We start from the raw sequence: 19,021 nt of genomic DNA, 5'->3' as shown, positions 1-19,021 counted from the left end.
ACTGGATCCTTAAGTTCCCCACCGATGCAAGCCTGCTCCCCCAGCACTCTGGAAACCCCTCCCCACCTCATCTCCTCTGTTCACAGTGATGGAGGAAGAAGGTAAAAGAAGCTCATCTTGTTGGTGGCCAGGAGACTCACCTCTCTGACTGGTGTCTGTGCAGCTGTTGGGAGAAGGCCCGTGGGACTTTAGGAGGGGGGCTCTTAAGGTCGCAGGCTTGTGTTTCCTCTGAACAGTGACAGCATGGGATCCTCAAAACAACTCTCAAAAGATCTGAAAACAAATATTGTTCAGTATCTTGGTTTAGGGGAAGGCTACAAAAAGCTATCTTCTTGTAGAGGTTTAAACTGTCAGTTTTTCCTTTAATCGGGAAATGGAAGGCCACAGGCACAGTTGCTGTAAAACCCAGGTCTGGCAGGTCAAGAAAAATACAGGAGCGGTATATGTGGAGGATTGTGAGAATGGTTACAGACAACCCAAAGATCACCTCCAAAGACATGCAAGAACATCTTGCTGCAGAGGGTGTATCTGTACATCGTTCTACAATTCAGCACAATTTGCACAAAGAACATCTGTATGGCAGGGTGATGAGAAAGAAGCCCTTTCTGCACGCACGTAAAAGCTCATTTAGACAAGCCACAGTCATTTTGGAACAAAGTGCTTTGGACTGATGAGACAAAAATGTAGTTATTTGGTCATAACAAAAAGAGCTTTGCATGGCGGAAGAAGAACACCACATTCCAAGAAAAACACCTGCTCCCTACTGTCAAATTTGGTGGAGGTTCCATCATGCTGTGGGGCTGTGTGGCTAGTTCAGGGACTGGGACCCTTGTTAAAGTCGAGGGTCGGATGAATTCAACCCAATGTCAACAAATTCTTCAGGATAATGTTCAAGCATCAGTCACAAAGTTGAAGTTACGCAGGGGTTGGATGTTCCAACAAGACAATGACCCTAAACACACTTCAAAATCTACAAAGACTTTTATGCAGAGGGAGAAGTACAATATTCTGGAATGGCCGTCGCAGTCCCCTGACTTGAATATCATGGAAAATCTATGGGATGATTTGAAGCAGACTCTCCATGCTCGGCAGCCATCAAATTTAACTGAACCTGAGAGATTTTGTATAGACGAATGGTCAAAAATACCCACATCCAGAATCCAGACACTCATCAAAGGTTATAGGAGGCGCTTAGAGGCTGTTACATTTGCAAAAGGAGCTCAACTAAGTATTGATGTAATATCTCTGTTGGGGTGCCCAAATTTATGCACCTGTCTAATTTTGTTATGATGCATATTGCATATTTTCTGTTAATCCAATAAACTTTATGTCACTGCTGAAATACTACTGTTACCATATATATTAAAAGGAAGTTGAAGTTGAAAATTTGAATCGTATTCGATTCTTACGAATCTAGCTTTTCTTCTGAAAAAAACCCCTCAAATGTCAGGAAGACTATTAACATCTCCAAATGGCTCAACTGACCTTTGCCATTGACTTTTACATGAGATCGGCAGGTTTTAGGTGGCAGGTTTTAGGTGACTGTTTCCATGGTCGAGATGTGATAAATCTCACATTCTAATTTACATTCGAATTGAGGAAATTTAAATAGGAATGTGTCAATTTTGACACTTGAAAATTGAAATTCAAATTGAATTCAATCAAATGCGCTATTCCTTCGATTCAGACAATTCGAATAGGGCCGAATACGGACCTAATCGATTGAAAACTGACCTATTCAACCAAAAAAAAACTTCGACTTAATTTCGGTTGGTCTTTTTGAATTCGAATTTCGAATTTTTTCCAATTTTAAATTTGACCCTTGATAAATTTTACACAGCCAAAAGAGCAAACATAATCATCCCTTAACTACATCTGATGTGTTTGTACAGCTCCAGTGCCATCAAGCCGTATGATACAGAAAGGCAAACTGTCTAAGATCCATAAAATCTATGTCTTACCATCGCCCACAATCAGACTATCCCTGTTTATTCAAATTTAAACACAGAATAAATGACATTTCTGTTTTGCTGTCAACTGTCTAATGGTCTTGATCCCCGAGGATATTGTATCTATAACAAGGATTTTGTTTATAAATGAAATCTCTAACTGCCGTACGCTTACATAGCAACAGAGACAATGCTGAGTGTGGGGCGATATAAATAGAGTTTCATGTTAAATAATATGCGGGTTTCGTTAGCGACAGACAGAACAACGTGGGAGGGGGGGTATTAATATAACAATTATTTGCACAGAGTCAACACTGACCTGGTTCATTTCACTCAGTTTGTTGTTTTAATAACCATGGGAATAGCCAATGAAATTCACCAGAGTTATCGGAAACAAGAGTGGAAATGAGTTGTGTGGTATGTGAAGAAGCCCAGGGACGAGGGGCAGTTTAATATTGACCCCCATTGTGACTGACCCATTCTCAGTTGATGCAACAATGGAGTGAAACAATGAAGCGGGTCCTGATCAATGCACAATTTTGTGACACTGGATCTACTGTAGATAAACAGTATATCTAGCACCAAAGGTTTGAGGGATGGGGTGGGGTTAATAGTTACCACTAGTTATGTGACTGCTGATTCATTTACACAGCTAAAGAAACCCTTCTGCTAATTCACTTTATAAAAGCAGTCATGGCTGAAGTTGAAGATAAGTGGGCTCCAGGCAATGGCCTCCCCCCCCATCAGGGGCATCAAAGCTGTCCAATTGGATATTTAAAGGGATACTGTCATGGGAAAATATGTTTTTTTTTTAAAAAATGCATTAGTTAATAGTGCTGCTCCAGCAGAACTCTGCACTGAAATCCATTTTTCAAAGGAGCAAACAGTTTTTTTTACATTTAATTTTGAAATCTGACATGGGGCTAGACATATTGTCAGTTTACCAGGTGCCCCCAGTCATGTGACTTGTGCTTTAATAAACATCAGTCACTCTTTACTGCTGTACTGCAATTTGGAGTGATATCAACCCCCTCCCCAGTAGCCCATCAGCAGAACAATGGGAAGGTAACCAGATAACAGCTCCCTGATACAAAATAACAGCTCCCTGCTAGATCTAAGAATAGAACTCAATAAGTATAAATCCAAGTCCCACTGTGACTCCTCCAGTTACATTGAGTAACAATAGCATGTCAGAAAGCAGTTCCATCCTAAATTGCTAGCTCCTTCTCAAAGCACATGACCAGGCAAAATTACCTGAGATGGCGCCTATACACCAATAGTAAAAAAATATATACTTCTTGGTTCAGGAATAACATTTTATATGGTAGAGTGAATTATTTGCAGTGTAAAAAATGTAATTTAGAAATAAAACTACACAATAAACATCATTACAGTATCCATTTAAGAAGATATTTATGTTTTTAGGCTTGACTCCACACCAAGGCTAAAACCAACACAAATACCAGCTGCCACGTCATGTGACTCCCCCAATGTTGCTGCAGGTTGAAGTTTTTGGATGCTGCAAGACAGCAATGGCAAAAGCTAGATAGGAAGTTCCCCAGGGTAATTCAACTGTATGTATGAATTTTAAGACTCAACGTCACAATACAACACCCAATGTTTTCAAGGTGGGCACACGGGAGGCAAAAAGTGGGTCATAGGGTGAGTCTATAAGATGTCCCTGCTGATGACCTGTGGAAGGATCACCGGCACACAGGAGTTTAGTTAAGCAGGGCAAGCCCTTGCAATTTTATTGAATGCAGTGCAATGTTTCGGGGCACCTGCACCCTGCTGATGACCTGGCAAGTCCCTCAAGGTAAAGTGTTAAGCTTAGGTATGTGCAACATAAGAGCCTTGCTGAAATGATCCAATCATCCTGATTCAGGTACAATGTGAAGGCTTACACACTTCTTACAAGATATTGATGCCATTTTCAGTCATTTTCTAATTGATTGCAGAGTATTTATTTTCCTGGCACTGGGCTCCATTTTTTCCTTCAGTCTGCCAATGTTCTGTGGCTCTGCTGTTTTGAATGGAAATGTTGCCAGTGCATTGCAGGTGGTGCATCACAGAAGAGCCAACTGAGCTGTGCCCTGAGCAGAAAGGCTTGATCTGATCAGTAAAGTACACAAAGCAAAGGTTACTATATTGAACCCCAATAGTCAGTCTTAGTAACTTGTCTACAAGCCCCAAAGGTCACAGTAAATCAGAATAATCTCTTAATGATGGATCTCAAGTAATAAAGAAAGTACCAAGGGCAGTAGAATCAGAGGCTTAACATCAAGGAACCTTCCACCTTGAGTATAAGATACTGTAGCACAACAGACATTACATTCTTATGTTCAGATAGACACCTGACCAGAGTACTTATATTGCCCTAAATATCTACCTTTAAAGAAAGAGAACTACTCCCAGTCTGGAGAGTCTAATAACTCAAGATGCTTAGTTGGATCAGAGCAAATTAAACCAACATTGATATGTTCTTAGAATGAGGTATCCAACAGACATGGTCATTTGCACATTCAGAAGAGCAGATTTAGGAACCAAGTTCGGCTGCTATCTCTCAGGGTAGTGTGCAAGTTAGGTTGCTACAGCACAGCTTTTTTCGTTGGGATGTACAGGAGTTTTAACACTTTGGTACCGATTGCATCAGGAATGTCTATTTTTCTTATGTATACGAAGCAGACATGATAGAGTAGAAGAGAATAAATGGCTCCATAATGAATACTGTCATGATTATTGGTCTTGGTTTTGGTGAAGAAGCCTCACATTGCCATAAATGTGCTATACTGAGCCCAGATTCTTTTACTGGTTCCCATACTGATTCTCCACCACCTTAAATAGTCTCCACTCCATTACAGCTGCAAATGTTTCCATCTTATTGATCGTTCCAGCTAAGGCCCCATGTTACTGGGAATTTATAGAGCTCACCAAAGAAAAACAATGGGGACAAATACTAACAAATGTTAAATCATATCCAGCAATGTAAACTGGTTATAATCCAATTTCTAACTTCATAATGGATGGGATGGATTTCTAACTTCATAATGGAAGGGGACCTGAGAGTTAAAAAAATGTCCCACCTCCTTTACAATCTAATCCTTACTCCAATGGGGACAGAGAGTTGAAGAAGGGTCCCACCTGCTCCACACCCCAACCCTTACTCCTTACTGGCCACTCTGAAAGCTCCACTCTGCTGTGACCCCTGGGAACTATGGATATACCTAATTGTGTCCCACCACTACAATAGTTATGGACCACCATCCATCCCAAATTAGCAGGCAAAAATATTGGTATTAAAATAACTATACAGTACAAAGATTCATAGCATACCAGGCATGACCTTTGGCTTAACATATTGTCAAACATCCTTAATTAAATATCACATTTTAATTAAAAATCTTGTTCCTCTTGTTAAAAACTTCAGTGAGACAGAGTGATAAGGTTAGAGAACTGGAAGGGCTATATTGGTTTAAGGCACCACAGGAATGTCCAACCTCCAAACATTCCGTTGTAGCTCAATAAGAACTGGAAGGCTGCAGTTTACTGATAAATACTAAATCAGGGATCACCAACCAGTGGCTCGTAAGCTATCCGACCCCTTGGAAAGTGCTCCCAGTGTCCTTAAAGCAGGAGCTTCTTTTTAAATTCCAGGCTTGGGGACAAGTTTTGGTTGCATAAAAAACACGTGTACTGGTCAACAGAAACTCCTGTAGGCTGTCAGTCCATATAGGAGCTACCAAATAGCCAATCACAGCACTTATTTTGCACCTCAGGAACTTTTTGCATTATTATGTTGCTCTCCAAATTTTTTTTTACAATTCAGTGTGGCTCATGGTTAAAAAAGGTTGGGGACCCCTGTACTAAATTATCATATATTACTCAGAAAAGAGTCAGGTTGCTGATGAAAATCGTATCTCTCGATTCTAGACTTCCCGAATTTGAAGATTCATTGTTCTCATCAAAACCAGTTTTTCCATTGACTTTCCGTGTGGGACTCTAAGGCACAAGTGGGTCCTGTCTTGCACATAACAAGTCTCCTTTCATTTAAATATATAAAAATAGATCTATTTTCATACTGTTCTCATTTTTAAACAACTGCAAATATTTAAACCCAAAAAGGCCGGAAGGACTTTATAAATCAGCTCTGTGACCAATGATATACATATAGAATTTTTCAGTGGAAACTCCTCTATGAGTGAAAGGCACTTTGTTGGTACAATGTATTAAACGTTTATAGTTCCCTTGGTATGACAGTGAATGGGGAGATAGGACTGGTAGCTTCCAGGTCCAGCGCCGTTATGAAACATTCCCCGGCTGCCTCGTGCTTCCCCTCTTCCTGCAGAACCTGTCCAAGCCCATTCCAGGCCTCATGAGATGTGCTCTGCTGCTTCACTGCGTCCCTCAAAACCTTCTCCGCTAAACTCTTCCTCTCAAGTCTCGTCAGTACCAGCCCCTGTAGGAACAAATGAATGTCATTTTTAGTTGGGATATGCTTGTGTACAGAGGTACACAATTTCACTTTGAGCTGCAAATAAAATAATAAGGCACAATTTGCAATACAGGTATGGGACCTGTTATCCAGAATGCTTGGGAGCTGGGATTTTCAAGGTAAAATCTTTCTGTAGTTTGGATCTCCAATGCTAAAAATCACATAAACATTAAATAAACCCAATAGGCTGGTTCTGTTTCCAATAAGGATTAATTATATCTTAGTTCGGATCAGGTAAAAGCTACTGTTTTATTATTACAGAGCAAAAGGAGATCATTTTTAAAAAATGTAATTATTTGAATAATTTGAGTCTATGGGAGAAGGCCGTTTTAATTCAGAGATTTATGAATGTTTTCTAGATAACAGATCCCATACTTGGACTGGTTAGGTCAGCCATTGGGGGGTTCAATTGTAGTACAATTTTAAACACGAAGGGGGTTATTTATTAAACTTCTAATTTATCTCATATTTTATATATATAAAAAAAAAAACATAACCAAACTCTCATGTTTCATTTGACTTTATTTATTAATAAAAAAACTCGAATGGATCGGTTAGGGAAAAAACTGAAAATATTTTTTGGACTATTCCCGAAATCTCAAAATTTTTGGGTTTTTCCGTCCAATCGTGGTTTGCGCTGTGTTTAGCCCAAAAACTGAATTTGAAAAAATCTTCAAATTGAGATTGGTGCCTCGCCCAATGCCTTATACACAACCTCGACAGATCTGAGATGCCGGATTTTTGGATTCTGGGTTTTTGCAGCATTGGGGTATAATAAATCCCACACATCTCCAGTGTTTCTGAACCAATTTGGATGTGGTTGGACGGCATATCGACCCCTAAAATCCTGCCAGCCTAGGCCTGGGCGGCATTTCCACAAAGCTGGGCCTGACTATATACAGACTATATAGCATTTTCTATGTATGGTATAAAGGAGTATAGGTTCTATAAATCCAGAGGTTGCCGGGGTCCAGTAGAATAAAGGCTGCAGGACTCCAATACTCTGCAATCTGTCCTAATGAAAGGGAACTGTCATTTCGGATACGATCAAAATTGCAAACGGTAATAGCTGTTTAATGAATCCACTTTACAGTCTATGTGGTTTAGGGAGCAGTTAGTGATATTATAATCAAGTGTTTCCTGCACAGTCAGCAACATGGAATACCCAAATGCCAACCACATGGCTGCACTGTGAGAAGCCAATGATCTGTTTAAATATCTGTTATTAAACGCAATCATTTAGCAAGTCTTCCAAAGAGCATGTAGGGCTTTGATGCAGCACCAAAAAAAGCATCATGGATGTTTGTCCGATTGCTGAAAACAATGGGTGCTAGGCTCAGTGTGCTTCAAATGGGCCCGAGCAATACTTTAATCAAATGCTTATAAACTTTGCGCAGGGCAGATTGGTTCGCAAAGTGAATATATTTGTCCTATGCATGGTTACATTTATAAAGCTGAATAAGTGTGGTGCAAACAGAATTGCGAATTTTCACAATGCGAATGTCTATAAGAGCTTTTTAAATATGTCAAAAATCGCAAATTGCAAATATTTATGCACACCCTCTGCGACTGAATTATGCCACAACTTTGGTGGCGGAGAAAATATTTGCAAAATAGTTTCACAAAGTGCAAATTTAAATTACTGTCAATGCTATTTTTTGAGCACAACAACCTCGCACATTGGGTGCGCTCGTGCACACTCCTGTCTCATTTGCGAAAATTTATTCACAATGCACAAAAACCGGAAAGACGGGCAGAGCAGTGCAATATATTAGCGTTCAGGAAAAAACATGGTCAATACAACCATTTGCGAAAAAATACGCGCAGCACGAATTTTATAAATGACCCCCATTGACTTTAATGTTCTGTTTTGTGTTCTGTCCCTTTCCTGCAAATACAGGACAATACATGTATAATAAATATTCCACAACTACAGAGAAAAAGGCATAGACATGACACGGTTACATCATTACTGCTCTTGTCACAGGCGTTCGATGGGTCTATGGGAGAAAAACAACCACATGATATTTCAGCAGCAAACAACCCCCCCGCTCGCATTCAGCAGCATTAGTTCCACTTGGATTTATGTATTAAAACAAACAAAACACTGAGCTCGCTGCTGGATACAAGTTCCCCATGACAAAGCACTAGAAAACTGCCTACAGAGAGCAGCAGAACTTAACTCCTCAATGACGGCAAGATCTCTGGCTGAGAACACCAGGAATTGATGTTTTGCCGTGTGGTTGTCATCAAAGCAGGGCTGGACATAGAGAATATGGTGCAACCCTGGCAATGCTGAAAGACTGGATTCCCCACGTGTAGGAGGGTTAAATAAATAAGGGATGTCCAATCTGTGGTCTTCCAGTGGGGGAATGTTGGATGTTGTAGACCAAGAATAGCTGGAGGGCCACAGGTTGTAGACTAGACATGCCTAATTTGTCTGTTGTACTATTGTGTTCTATTTCCCCAACCTGAAAGGTGGGGATGGCCAAGGGTAAATGCTTATCCTACCCTACCTAAAAACTGTCTGTGCATCAACAGCATTCAAGAGTATCAGTGCAATGCATTGCTTGTTTATTAAGTGCAATATACCCGTGATTGTATCACATCAGCAGTAATGTTGCACAAGCAGAGCCCCCATGCCTGCCCTTCTTTCTCTCCATCAACAGCAGGTAAATGCTGATCTATCAACAGATCTCACAAGGGCAGCGTGTGTATTGGGTGTCACATTGCAATGTGTGTCTTTACACTTATTTATTATTTATATGTCACCAACAAGTTACGCAGTGTTTTACAGAGATTGCTCAGCATTAGCATCGATTACTGCTCCAGTGGAGCTTACAGTCTAAGGTCCCTATCCCATTCATACATATATGAGGAGCCAATTTCCCTGCCTGTATATTTTAAGAATGTGGGAAGGGGAAGTGAGTATCTTTCTGAAACTAGTCAGGTTGCATTGAACCAACATTCTGCAACTCTTACACTTATTTATAATGACCACATTGGTTGCGTGTTATTGTCCCTTGATGCTGAGAAAGCTTTGACGGGTAATTGGAGCATATAAAACAAAATGTCAATAAATTTGGTTTGGATAACTGAATACTAAAGTAGTAGCACCATAATAATGAATATTACCAGCCTGAGTATGTGTCTCTGGACATAGTTGGACACCTTCCACATAACCAATGGCACTAGGCAAGGGTGCCCCCCACTCTACCTTATGTTTGCCCTGTAGTAAAAAGGATTAGGAGGACCATCCAACCATATAGCAACAAAAATAGGACAACAAAACAGACAATATATTATACTGTACCTAACAAATAAACACATCTCACTGCCAAACTTTCTACAAAGTATCATTGAACAAAATAACATTTTATTAGCCAATAAAGAATTCTGTTTTAAAATATTAGGAATAAAATTCCCAAGAAAACCTGAGCATATAGATATCTACTATATAAACTGAATTACCACCACTATAAAAACATCTGGGGGCAGATTATAAGAAATGGCACACTGAGAATATTTTTTGGTTTGGGAGAATTCTATCAACATAATGAATGCTCTCCCAAGAATATTATATCTGTTTAGAACATTACATAATGTATAGCTCTCCCACTGTGGTATATCAAACCCCTTCAAAAGTAAATAAGCAACTTCATTGAGGCTTGGAAATATCCCAGAATAGCACTTAAATATCCTCCAAAATCTTTAAAGGGTGGGAGGTCTTAGAGTCCCCAGTATCCAACAGTATTATAATACATGTATTTTAAAAGAAGCAGTGAGAATGCACAGCCTAACCAAGCTTAACAGTGCATAACCCATGAATTAAGCTTTTTAACAGATCAAGATATAGAACAACTGCTTTGGAACTCAGAGAAAACTGACCACAGACTCCACAGACCCACTACTAAATCAGTTCTACAAAGTCTGATCAAGGTTGACCCCCATCCCCATGAACTTCTATGACATGTCTGAAATATACAATACCAAACCAAAGGAATTAAAGGAACAAAGTAAGATCCTTTGAAGAACTAGTAGACAGGTTAGATTTTACAATTGAAGACAGATCTACTTACTTTCAAGTCATAAAGCAAAGCTTAACCAAATTCTAAAACCTTGCACCCAGCTATGTTATGGAGCATCTATGCAAGTCAGGATGGAAAAGGTAAGGGATTCCTTTCAGAGCTATCATTTCCCATTTATAATTTAGTGGAAAGAAGAAACCCAAACCACTTGCATCACCAAACAATGTCTCAGTAACAACAAGCCCAATGCATTATGTGCTATACAGTAAATTAGACCATATATTTATATATATATATATATATATATATATATATATATATATATATATATATATATATATATATCAAATTTGCAAATAAACCACACAACCAGGTCTTGCATAAAGTGTAAAAAACAAAAAATTATTTTATTATCGACGTTTCGGCTCCAAACTTAAGCCGTCTTCAGGAGGTCCCTCCTCCTGAAGACGGCTTAAGTTTGGAGCCGAAACGTCGATAATAAAATAATTTTTTGTTTTGTACACTTTATGCAAGACCTGGTTGTGCGGTTTATTTGCAAATTTGATATTTATTATTTAACCAGCACCTAGGCATTGACCAGAACTTGGGAGTGCTCCAGATCGTGATTTTGTATATATATATATATATATATATTCTCTTTATCAGACCATATTTTTCTTTATCAGACCATGACCATGACCAGTAGGCAATATTATTAAGTTGAAGACACTTGATATCGGAGTGACCGGCCTATGTTCTTCTGCACCACAGGCTAAATGGACGAGTACGTCACCTTGGGGACTGAAACCACATCCATGTTAGTGCTTCTTGTAACTCAATCTCAGGCAATTAGAGGTAGAGTTACAAGGCACAAAGCATTTCACTAATATTTTACCCTCCTTCCAGTACGTTTCTTTCCCTTCATAATTCTGCTTAATTGCCAAACAAATGGTCATTTAGTTGTCGGCTCCTGCCTGTAGCATCTGCACTTACAATCCCGGAGGAACTGAACCCAGTAACATTCGGAATGAAATCAAGCCGTACATACAGCACAAGCACAGGATCTACAATAATAATATTCTGTTATATTCTTGCATCACTCCATCCATCTTAAAGGGCACCTGTCACAGCCAAAATCAAACACATATTAACAATCTGACCAGTACAACATAAATATGTTTTATCAAACTACATATATAGTTTTTTGAAAAAAAATCCCTTACTTTGTCAAATGGGTTCTTTCACTGAGGGAGACCATACTGAGACTATAACAGAGACTCTAATATGCAAATTTCAGGAGCATGCTCAGATTGTAGCACTGCTTTGAGTATTCTACCCAGAATGCCTTGTTTTAGTAAACTCTAAGGAGATTTCCCTATCTTGTCCCCTGCTGGTGATGTTATTATGCAAATGAAGGGCACACAGTAACTTCCAGCAGGTGGCAGCACTACTGTACAGCAGCTAACACACAGGTTTGGCTGATTTGAAAATAGCTTACAAGGGTTGATAAGCAACAAGGAATTTCAACTGAGCATGTGTGAGATTTCAGAGCTACAGTTGGCTGGGAAGATATAGGTAGGAGGAGCCAGTGAAATTTAAGATGCCTGCCTCAGCTAGAACTGCAGTGGAGATGGGGGAGATCTTGCAGAAGGAATAGTGAGCTGATGATTTCGATTATACAAACAATTCTAACTGTCTTAAAAATTGGATTTCTTGAACTTTCACATAGTGTATTTACTTAGGAAATGATTTTATTTATGATTGGTGCCCTTTAAGAGCAGCAAATAAAGACCAACTGAAAAGTTGCAAGGAATAGGTGGAGCTATAACACACTTAAAGTTAACTTAAATGTGACCTTTGCCTTTAAACCTTTGACCTGAGGGGGGTTATTCTTAATAAACATAACAGAACTGAGATTCATGTCTCGACTTTTCTCTTTTTGTAGATGAAGTTGTGGAGTGCTGGGGCCCAGTCCATGGATGCTGAAGCCATCTATAAATTAAAATTGTTTAAGGTATTAACAAATGGGTTTTATTTGTCATATCCACCCTAACTAAATGTCTTTTACGGGAGGTGTCAGTTCATTTGTTTAGGAGTCCTTTCCAAACACCCTGGGCAGAAGTGCTAAAGATAATGCAGAAATGTGTCCATTAGTGCACAGAACCAATGTCCAAGGGCTGGTGGCAAATCTGGCATGAGATGCAAAGAGCAGGGTTGGTGGGTGCAGGCCAGCCCAGTCTGCCATAGGACAGGGGTTAAGAACATGGCCCATTTTGGCCTGTGCCTACTGGTGCTCCTGAACTTGCCTATATGCCTTCTCTACCTGCCCATTATGAATACAGTGCTACCAAATGCAGGCTGCACTGTATTCATCAGTGTCACACAGGTCTCTGCACTCTGTTTTGGATTCTTAAAGCTATTTTCTTATATGCAGAGCAGGACACAAAGTACATAAAAAACATGAAAATTTTGGCACTTTGCTCCCTGCCCGGCACATATTAAAAGAACCCTTTTGGGCAAATGTACTAAACGGCGAAGAGACTAACGCGTGACGTCATTTTGCCACTTCGCCAATTTACTAACAGTGGCCCTGGCGTAAATTCGCCAGCAAATTAGATAGAGTAGCACAACTTAGCAGCCTAACGCCTGGCGAAGGGGCGAAATTACGCAAATTTACTAAGTTGTTTTTTTATGAACGTTACCTCTTTTGCCAGAGTTGACTTCGGCAGATTAGACCAGGTGAAGTGCAATAGAGTAGTTTGGAGTTCGAAAAAAAAAAGTTGAAAATTTTTCTAAGTCCCCAAAAACGATGGCGTGTTTGACTTTTTATAGGGTGATAGGCTAAAAAAGATTGAATTTTTTTTTTAGTTTGCCCACAGGGAAAAAGATCGAATTTTATATTAGTTTGCCCACCTTCCCCCCTACATTTTATAACATATGGCACCTTAACTATACTGTGGGCACATGTGTAGGGCATTAGAACACCCTATTTACTTTTATTAACTTTCCCTGGGATTGTGTAGTGTAATGTGCGCTGCAGCATACACGTCCATTCATTTTTAAATTTGGCGCCATATGCAAATTAGCCTTCGCTAGCGTAACTTCAAACGGCTGATCGTACTATCGCATCGCAACTTCGCATGAATTCGGTAACCTGTGCGCAACTTTGGATCTTCGTGAATTTGCGCAGCCTTGATAAATCTACGCCTGGCGAAGTGCGGCAAAGGCAACACTAGCAGATTTTCGGAGGTAAGTAAATTTCCCCCTTTGTCTTTCATGAACTTTAAATCACAACCCTGGCCTCCCCACTGAAGACCCGATCTGCGCCGGGTTTTACCTCCTCCATCTGTAGGTAAGTGTTCCAAGGCCTGTCTATGACATCATCACCTAGCCCCATTACATCACCTCCCTGGCTCTGGCAATATCTCTTAATATAAAGTTTATATAATGTCACTTACAATGAGGGAGTATCTTTCCATGTTAAATGGATAGTTATTTACTGGCTGTTTGGTTAATAGAAGTACAGTCAATATAGAGGCATGTGTTAGTGCTGGAGAAAAGGCCACATGGTATTACTGTCTATAAATGCAAAGCAATTCACAATAAATGTGTGACAAGCATTTCCCACGCAATGGAGGTTTTATTCTCAGCTCACTGTGGCCACTGTAATCACAGGCACTCTCTACATATCCCTAATACCTGTAATTTACATCACTTTGCCTCTAATTAAGTGCAGGCACAAGGCAAGCGCTCCCGGCAAATGCTACGGGGAATGTTTCAGTAGAGAAATGTAACTCAGTGCAAACTCTATCCATGGGAGGGATTCACAGACAAAAATTATGGCTGACACAGAATCCTGAAGTAACCCATTAAACCTATGGAAGCCGCAATCTGCCAGGATCTGTTATGAGCTGTTGGCCATATAAAAGAGTATGTGCTATTACTATTTTGGCTGTCACATCCCAGAATATTAAATTATATTCTAAAGGAATGTGTGGACCTATACATACTGTTTATTACATGTTTACCTATATACTATATACATACTGTACATGCTACAGATGGAGGATGAGTTACAAAATTGTATTATAACCAGCACATGGATGCAGATGGAGAGTGACTTACTACAGAGTGCTATAAGCTACAGATGAGAGTGGCTATACTGTGCTACAAACTACAGATGGAGCAAGCTATTATAACATACAGCAAAATATTGTTGAAGCACAAGTTGTTCTAACATACTGCAAGCTCCATATGGAATAGAAAACTACTGTAGCATCATACTGCAATCTGCAGGGTGTGACTTGTAACAACATATTACAGGGTAATGACTGAGTGTAAATTACTATAACAAATTGCAAGCTATAGATGGAAGAGTTATTCAAACATGTCTACAGATGGAGCATGCTACTGGAATATGTAACATTGTACTAGATAGATAGATAGATTAGATAGATAGATAGATAGATAGATAGATAGATAGATAGATAGATAGATAGATAGATAGATAGATAGATAGATAGATAGATAGATAGATAGATAGATAGATAAATGAGATAGATAGATAGATAGATAGATAGATAGATAGATAGATAGATAGATTTACGTGGCTGCTGTACATTAAAAACAGCATGATATAAATATACAGTAATGTTAGTTATTATATCATGCTTCAAGCTACAGATGGATCCTGAGTTAATATAGTATCCACAAGCTACAGATGGAGTATAGCTTAATATAAAATGCTATAAGCTACAAATGGAATGAAATTGCTGAAACCCTCATATATAGAGTGAATTATATAACATTCTGAAAGCTACAGGTGGAGGCTGAGTTAATATAGCAAGTTAATATAGCATGCCAAAAGGTACAGATGGAGTATAGCTTAATATAAAATGCTATAAGCTATAAAGTGAATGAAAAGGCTGCAACCATCATATATAGAGTGAATCATATAACATGCTGAAAGCTACAGATGGAGGTCGGAATCCCTTTAATATGCTCTGAGCTAGAGATGGAGAATAAGCTACAGGTAAGGGACCTGTTATCCAGAATGGTCGGGACCTGGGGTTTTCCGGATAATGGATCTTTCCGTAATTTGGGTCTTTATGCCTTAAGTCTACTAGAAATTCATTTAAGCATTAAATAAACCCAATAGGCAGGTTTTGCTTCCAAGAAGGATTACTTATATCTTAGTTGGGATCAAGTACAAGCTACTGTTTTATTATAACAGAGAAAAAGGAAATCATTTTTAAAAATTTTGATTATTTGGATAAAATGGAGTCTATGGGAGTCTAATTGCGTAATTCGGAGCTTTCTGGATATTGGGTTTCCGGATAAGGGATCCTATACCTGTACTATAATAACCTAGAAGCAGGTCTCTTTAAAGGGGTTGTTCACCTTTAAGATAACTTTTAGCATGTTATAGAATGGCCAATTCTAAGCAACTTTCAGTTGGTCTTCATTATAGTTTTTGAATTATTTGACACCTTCTTCTGATTCTTTCCAGCTTTCAAATGGGGGTCACTGACCCCATCTACAAAACAAATGCTCTGTAAGGCTACAAATGTATTGTTATTGCTGCTTTTCTATTTTTCTTTCTATTTAGGCCTCTCCTATTCATAATCAATTCTCTGATTCAAATCAGTGCATGGTTGCTCTATATACAAACACTGAGATGTTATGTTAGCCCAGTAATCTAGCACCACCCCTCAAACACTGCTAGGGTATGTATGGAAAATAGCATTCCCATATTTTATAGCTTTCAGGATAATGGGCTTCCAGATAACAGATCCCCTACCTGTGCGACAGGGATAATCAGTGTTTGGAATGATTAAAGGATAAATATTTACATTTCAGTAACGTAGTACTACATAAGAGAATATTCTGGAACAAAGGCAAATGGTTTGTTGGAACAGAATCCGATATAATGATCCCAAAAACCTCACCCATGAACGTTGCCATTACAGAATCCTGTTTGTAGTGCATCTTTAACCTTCTGGGAGTTATAGTTTAAATGAGAGATGGGTTAATGGTTCCTCCCCCTCCCGGCGGCGTTTCTGCTGGTGATATACGTTCCATTTATCTCTGACACACTAATATGACTTTTACACCCTGCCATCTGTCAGTGATTGTCTGTTTACATGAAGGGACTCCATGTAATTACAACTCTCTTAACTGTATCTCTTCTACATCACTGCCTTTTATTTGTGCTCGTTGAACTACACGTCCCTTTGTGATTAGTGGAATCTTTTGATAAAACATGGGGCAACTTCATTACAACACGCCTGTTTATGTGTATAATCAGCTCCGTGGCACAATATTTGATATTTTACAGGTTATTTTACTTGATTTGTTGTAATGTCATGATTTCTGGGTCCTGCCGCAGAAGCAATGCCCCTGTCTGAAAGCCAAGGAATAATTTTCAGCCATCTAACATTAATTGGATATAGAGATGGAAGGCAGTAAATGTCAGGGCAGAGGATTAGGGATAACTATGATTAACAATAGAAAAGGCAGCCGTTCCATTTTCTGGGCTCTCTATAGGGAATTATAACTTCTGCTTCCTCTATACAGTGGACCTGGATCTGCTTCCTCTATACAGGGGACCTGGATCTGCTTCCTCTATACAGGGGGGCCTGGTCTGCTTCCCCTATACAGGGGACCTGGATCTGCTTCCTCTATACAGGGGACCTGGATCTGCTTCCCCTATACAGGGGGCCTGGATCTGCTTCCTCTATACAGGGGACCTGGATCTGCTTCCTCTATACAGGGGGATCCAGGTCTGCTTCCCCTATACAGGGGACCTGGATCTGCTTCCCCTATACAGGGGGCCTGGATCTGCTTCCTCTATACAGGGGACCTGGATCTGCTTCCTCTATACAGGGGGATCCAGGTCTGCTTCCCCTATACAGGGGACCTGGATCTGCTTACTCTATACAGGGGACCTGGATCTGCTTCCCCTTTACAGGGGATGTGGATCTGCTTCCTCTATACAGGGGACCTGGATCTGCTTCCTCTATACAGGGGACCTGGATCTGCTTCCCCTATACAGGGGACCTGGATCTGTTTCCTCTATACAGGGGACCTGGATCTGCTTCCTCTATACAAGGGGGGGGGGTCCCAAGTCTGCTTCCCCTATACAGGGGCCCTGGATCTGTTTCCTCTATACAGGGGACCTGGATCTGCTTCCTTTATACAGGGGCCCCTGGTCTGCTTCCTCTATACAGGGGACCCAGGTCTGCTTCCTCTATAAAGAGGACCTGGATCTGCTTCCTCTATACAGGGGACCTGGATCTGCTTCCCCTTTACAGGGGATGTGGATCTGCTTCCCCTATACATGGGACCTGGATCTGCTTCCTCTATACAGGGGACCTGGATCTGCTTCCTCTATACAGGGGGATCCAGGTCTGCTTCCCCTATACAGGGGACCTGGATCTGCTTCCCCTATACAGGGGACGTGGATCTGCTTCCTCTATACAGGGGGGTCCAGGTCTGCTTCCCCTATACAGGGGACCTGGATCTGCTTCCCCTATACAGGGGACCTGGATCTGTTTCCTCTATACAGGGGACCTGGATCTGCTTCCTCTATACAGGGGGGGGGGGGTCCCAAGTCTGCTTCCCCTATACAGGGGTCCTGGATCTGTTTCCTCTATACAGGGGACCTGGATCTGCTTCCTTTATACAGGGGCCCCTGGTCTGCTTCCTCTATAAAGGGGACCCAGGTCTGCTTCCTCTATAAAGAGGACCTGGATCTGCTTCCTCTGTACAGAGGACCTGAATCTGCTTCCTCTATACAGGGGGGTCCAGGTCTGCTTCCTCTATACAGGGAACCTGGGTCTGCTTCTTCTATACAGGGGGCCTGGATCTGCTTCCTCTATACAGGGGACCTGGATCTGCTTCCTCTATACAGGGGACCTGGGCAGGGGGTTTGTGTGTGACCTGTGACAAATTACATGTAACTGCCAATTTTGAATGCATCATTGGGGCTAAAAAATAAAATTTTAATTTACAGAGGCTCAATCCAACAAAGTTACGCAGTCGATAAGGACCTTTAGAATGTAAGCTCCAATGGGGCAGGGACTGTGTCTGCCGCATGAATACAGCATTACCTGTTAATAAGAAGTAGGTGGGCTGACACATAGATTCCCCCTGGCCTGCCCCTACCTGCCCCCTAACTTACGCACCATTTAGACTTGCAAGCGCTGCCAGATGCCGTACCTAAAGGACCCATGTACTTACCACTCCCCAAGGCCTTTGCACATTGCTCTTTATCCAGTGTTGGACTGAGGTGTCCACAACCCCCTTACCACCACCATATCTGCCAAAAAATGATCTCCCTGCCTTAGTCCTATGAGACAGGGGTAGTGGGGCCCATGAAGTCCAGGATCTACTGCATTTTCTCTCCTGGTGCCCTACTAGCCCATTGTGTCCCTCTCGTTACCTGCCAAAAGAGCAAAGTGAACAAGTTGCTCCCCATAATGTTCCTGCATTTATAGCAGGGGTAGTAGTAAACAAGGCCCTATGTATATATAATAATTGATAATAATAAC

The 19,021-nt window shown here is 40.6% G+C and overlaps 1 protein-coding gene across 2 annotated transcripts in view; it reads right to left on the bottom strand.

The window, feature by feature from the left end:
• Nucleotides 1-5,739: 5,739 nt before the first annotated feature.
• Nucleotides 5,740-19,021, bottom strand: part of ttc7a.S (tetratricopeptide repeat domain 7A S homeolog) — a 189,817-nt gene continuing 176,535 nt past the window's right edge. For both annotated transcript variants that reach the window (XM_018265041.2, XM_041564285.1), the window contains one exon: nucleotides 5,740-6,405. In XM_018265041.2, coding sequence (XP_018120530.1) covers nucleotides 6,184-6,405 — 222 coding nt within the window. In that variant the 3' untranslated portion in view covers nucleotides 5,740-6,183. The remainder of the gene's footprint in view (nucleotides 6,406-19,021) is intronic.

This window comes from Xenopus laevis, chromosome 5S (genome assembly GCF_017654675.1).
Source record: "Xenopus laevis strain J_2021 chromosome 5S, Xenopus_laevis_v10.1, whole genome shotgun sequence".
Taxonomy (NCBI): domain Eukaryota; kingdom Metazoa; phylum Chordata; class Amphibia; order Anura; family Pipidae; genus Xenopus; species Xenopus laevis.
This window is presented reverse-complemented; position numbering and strand designations above follow the sequence as displayed.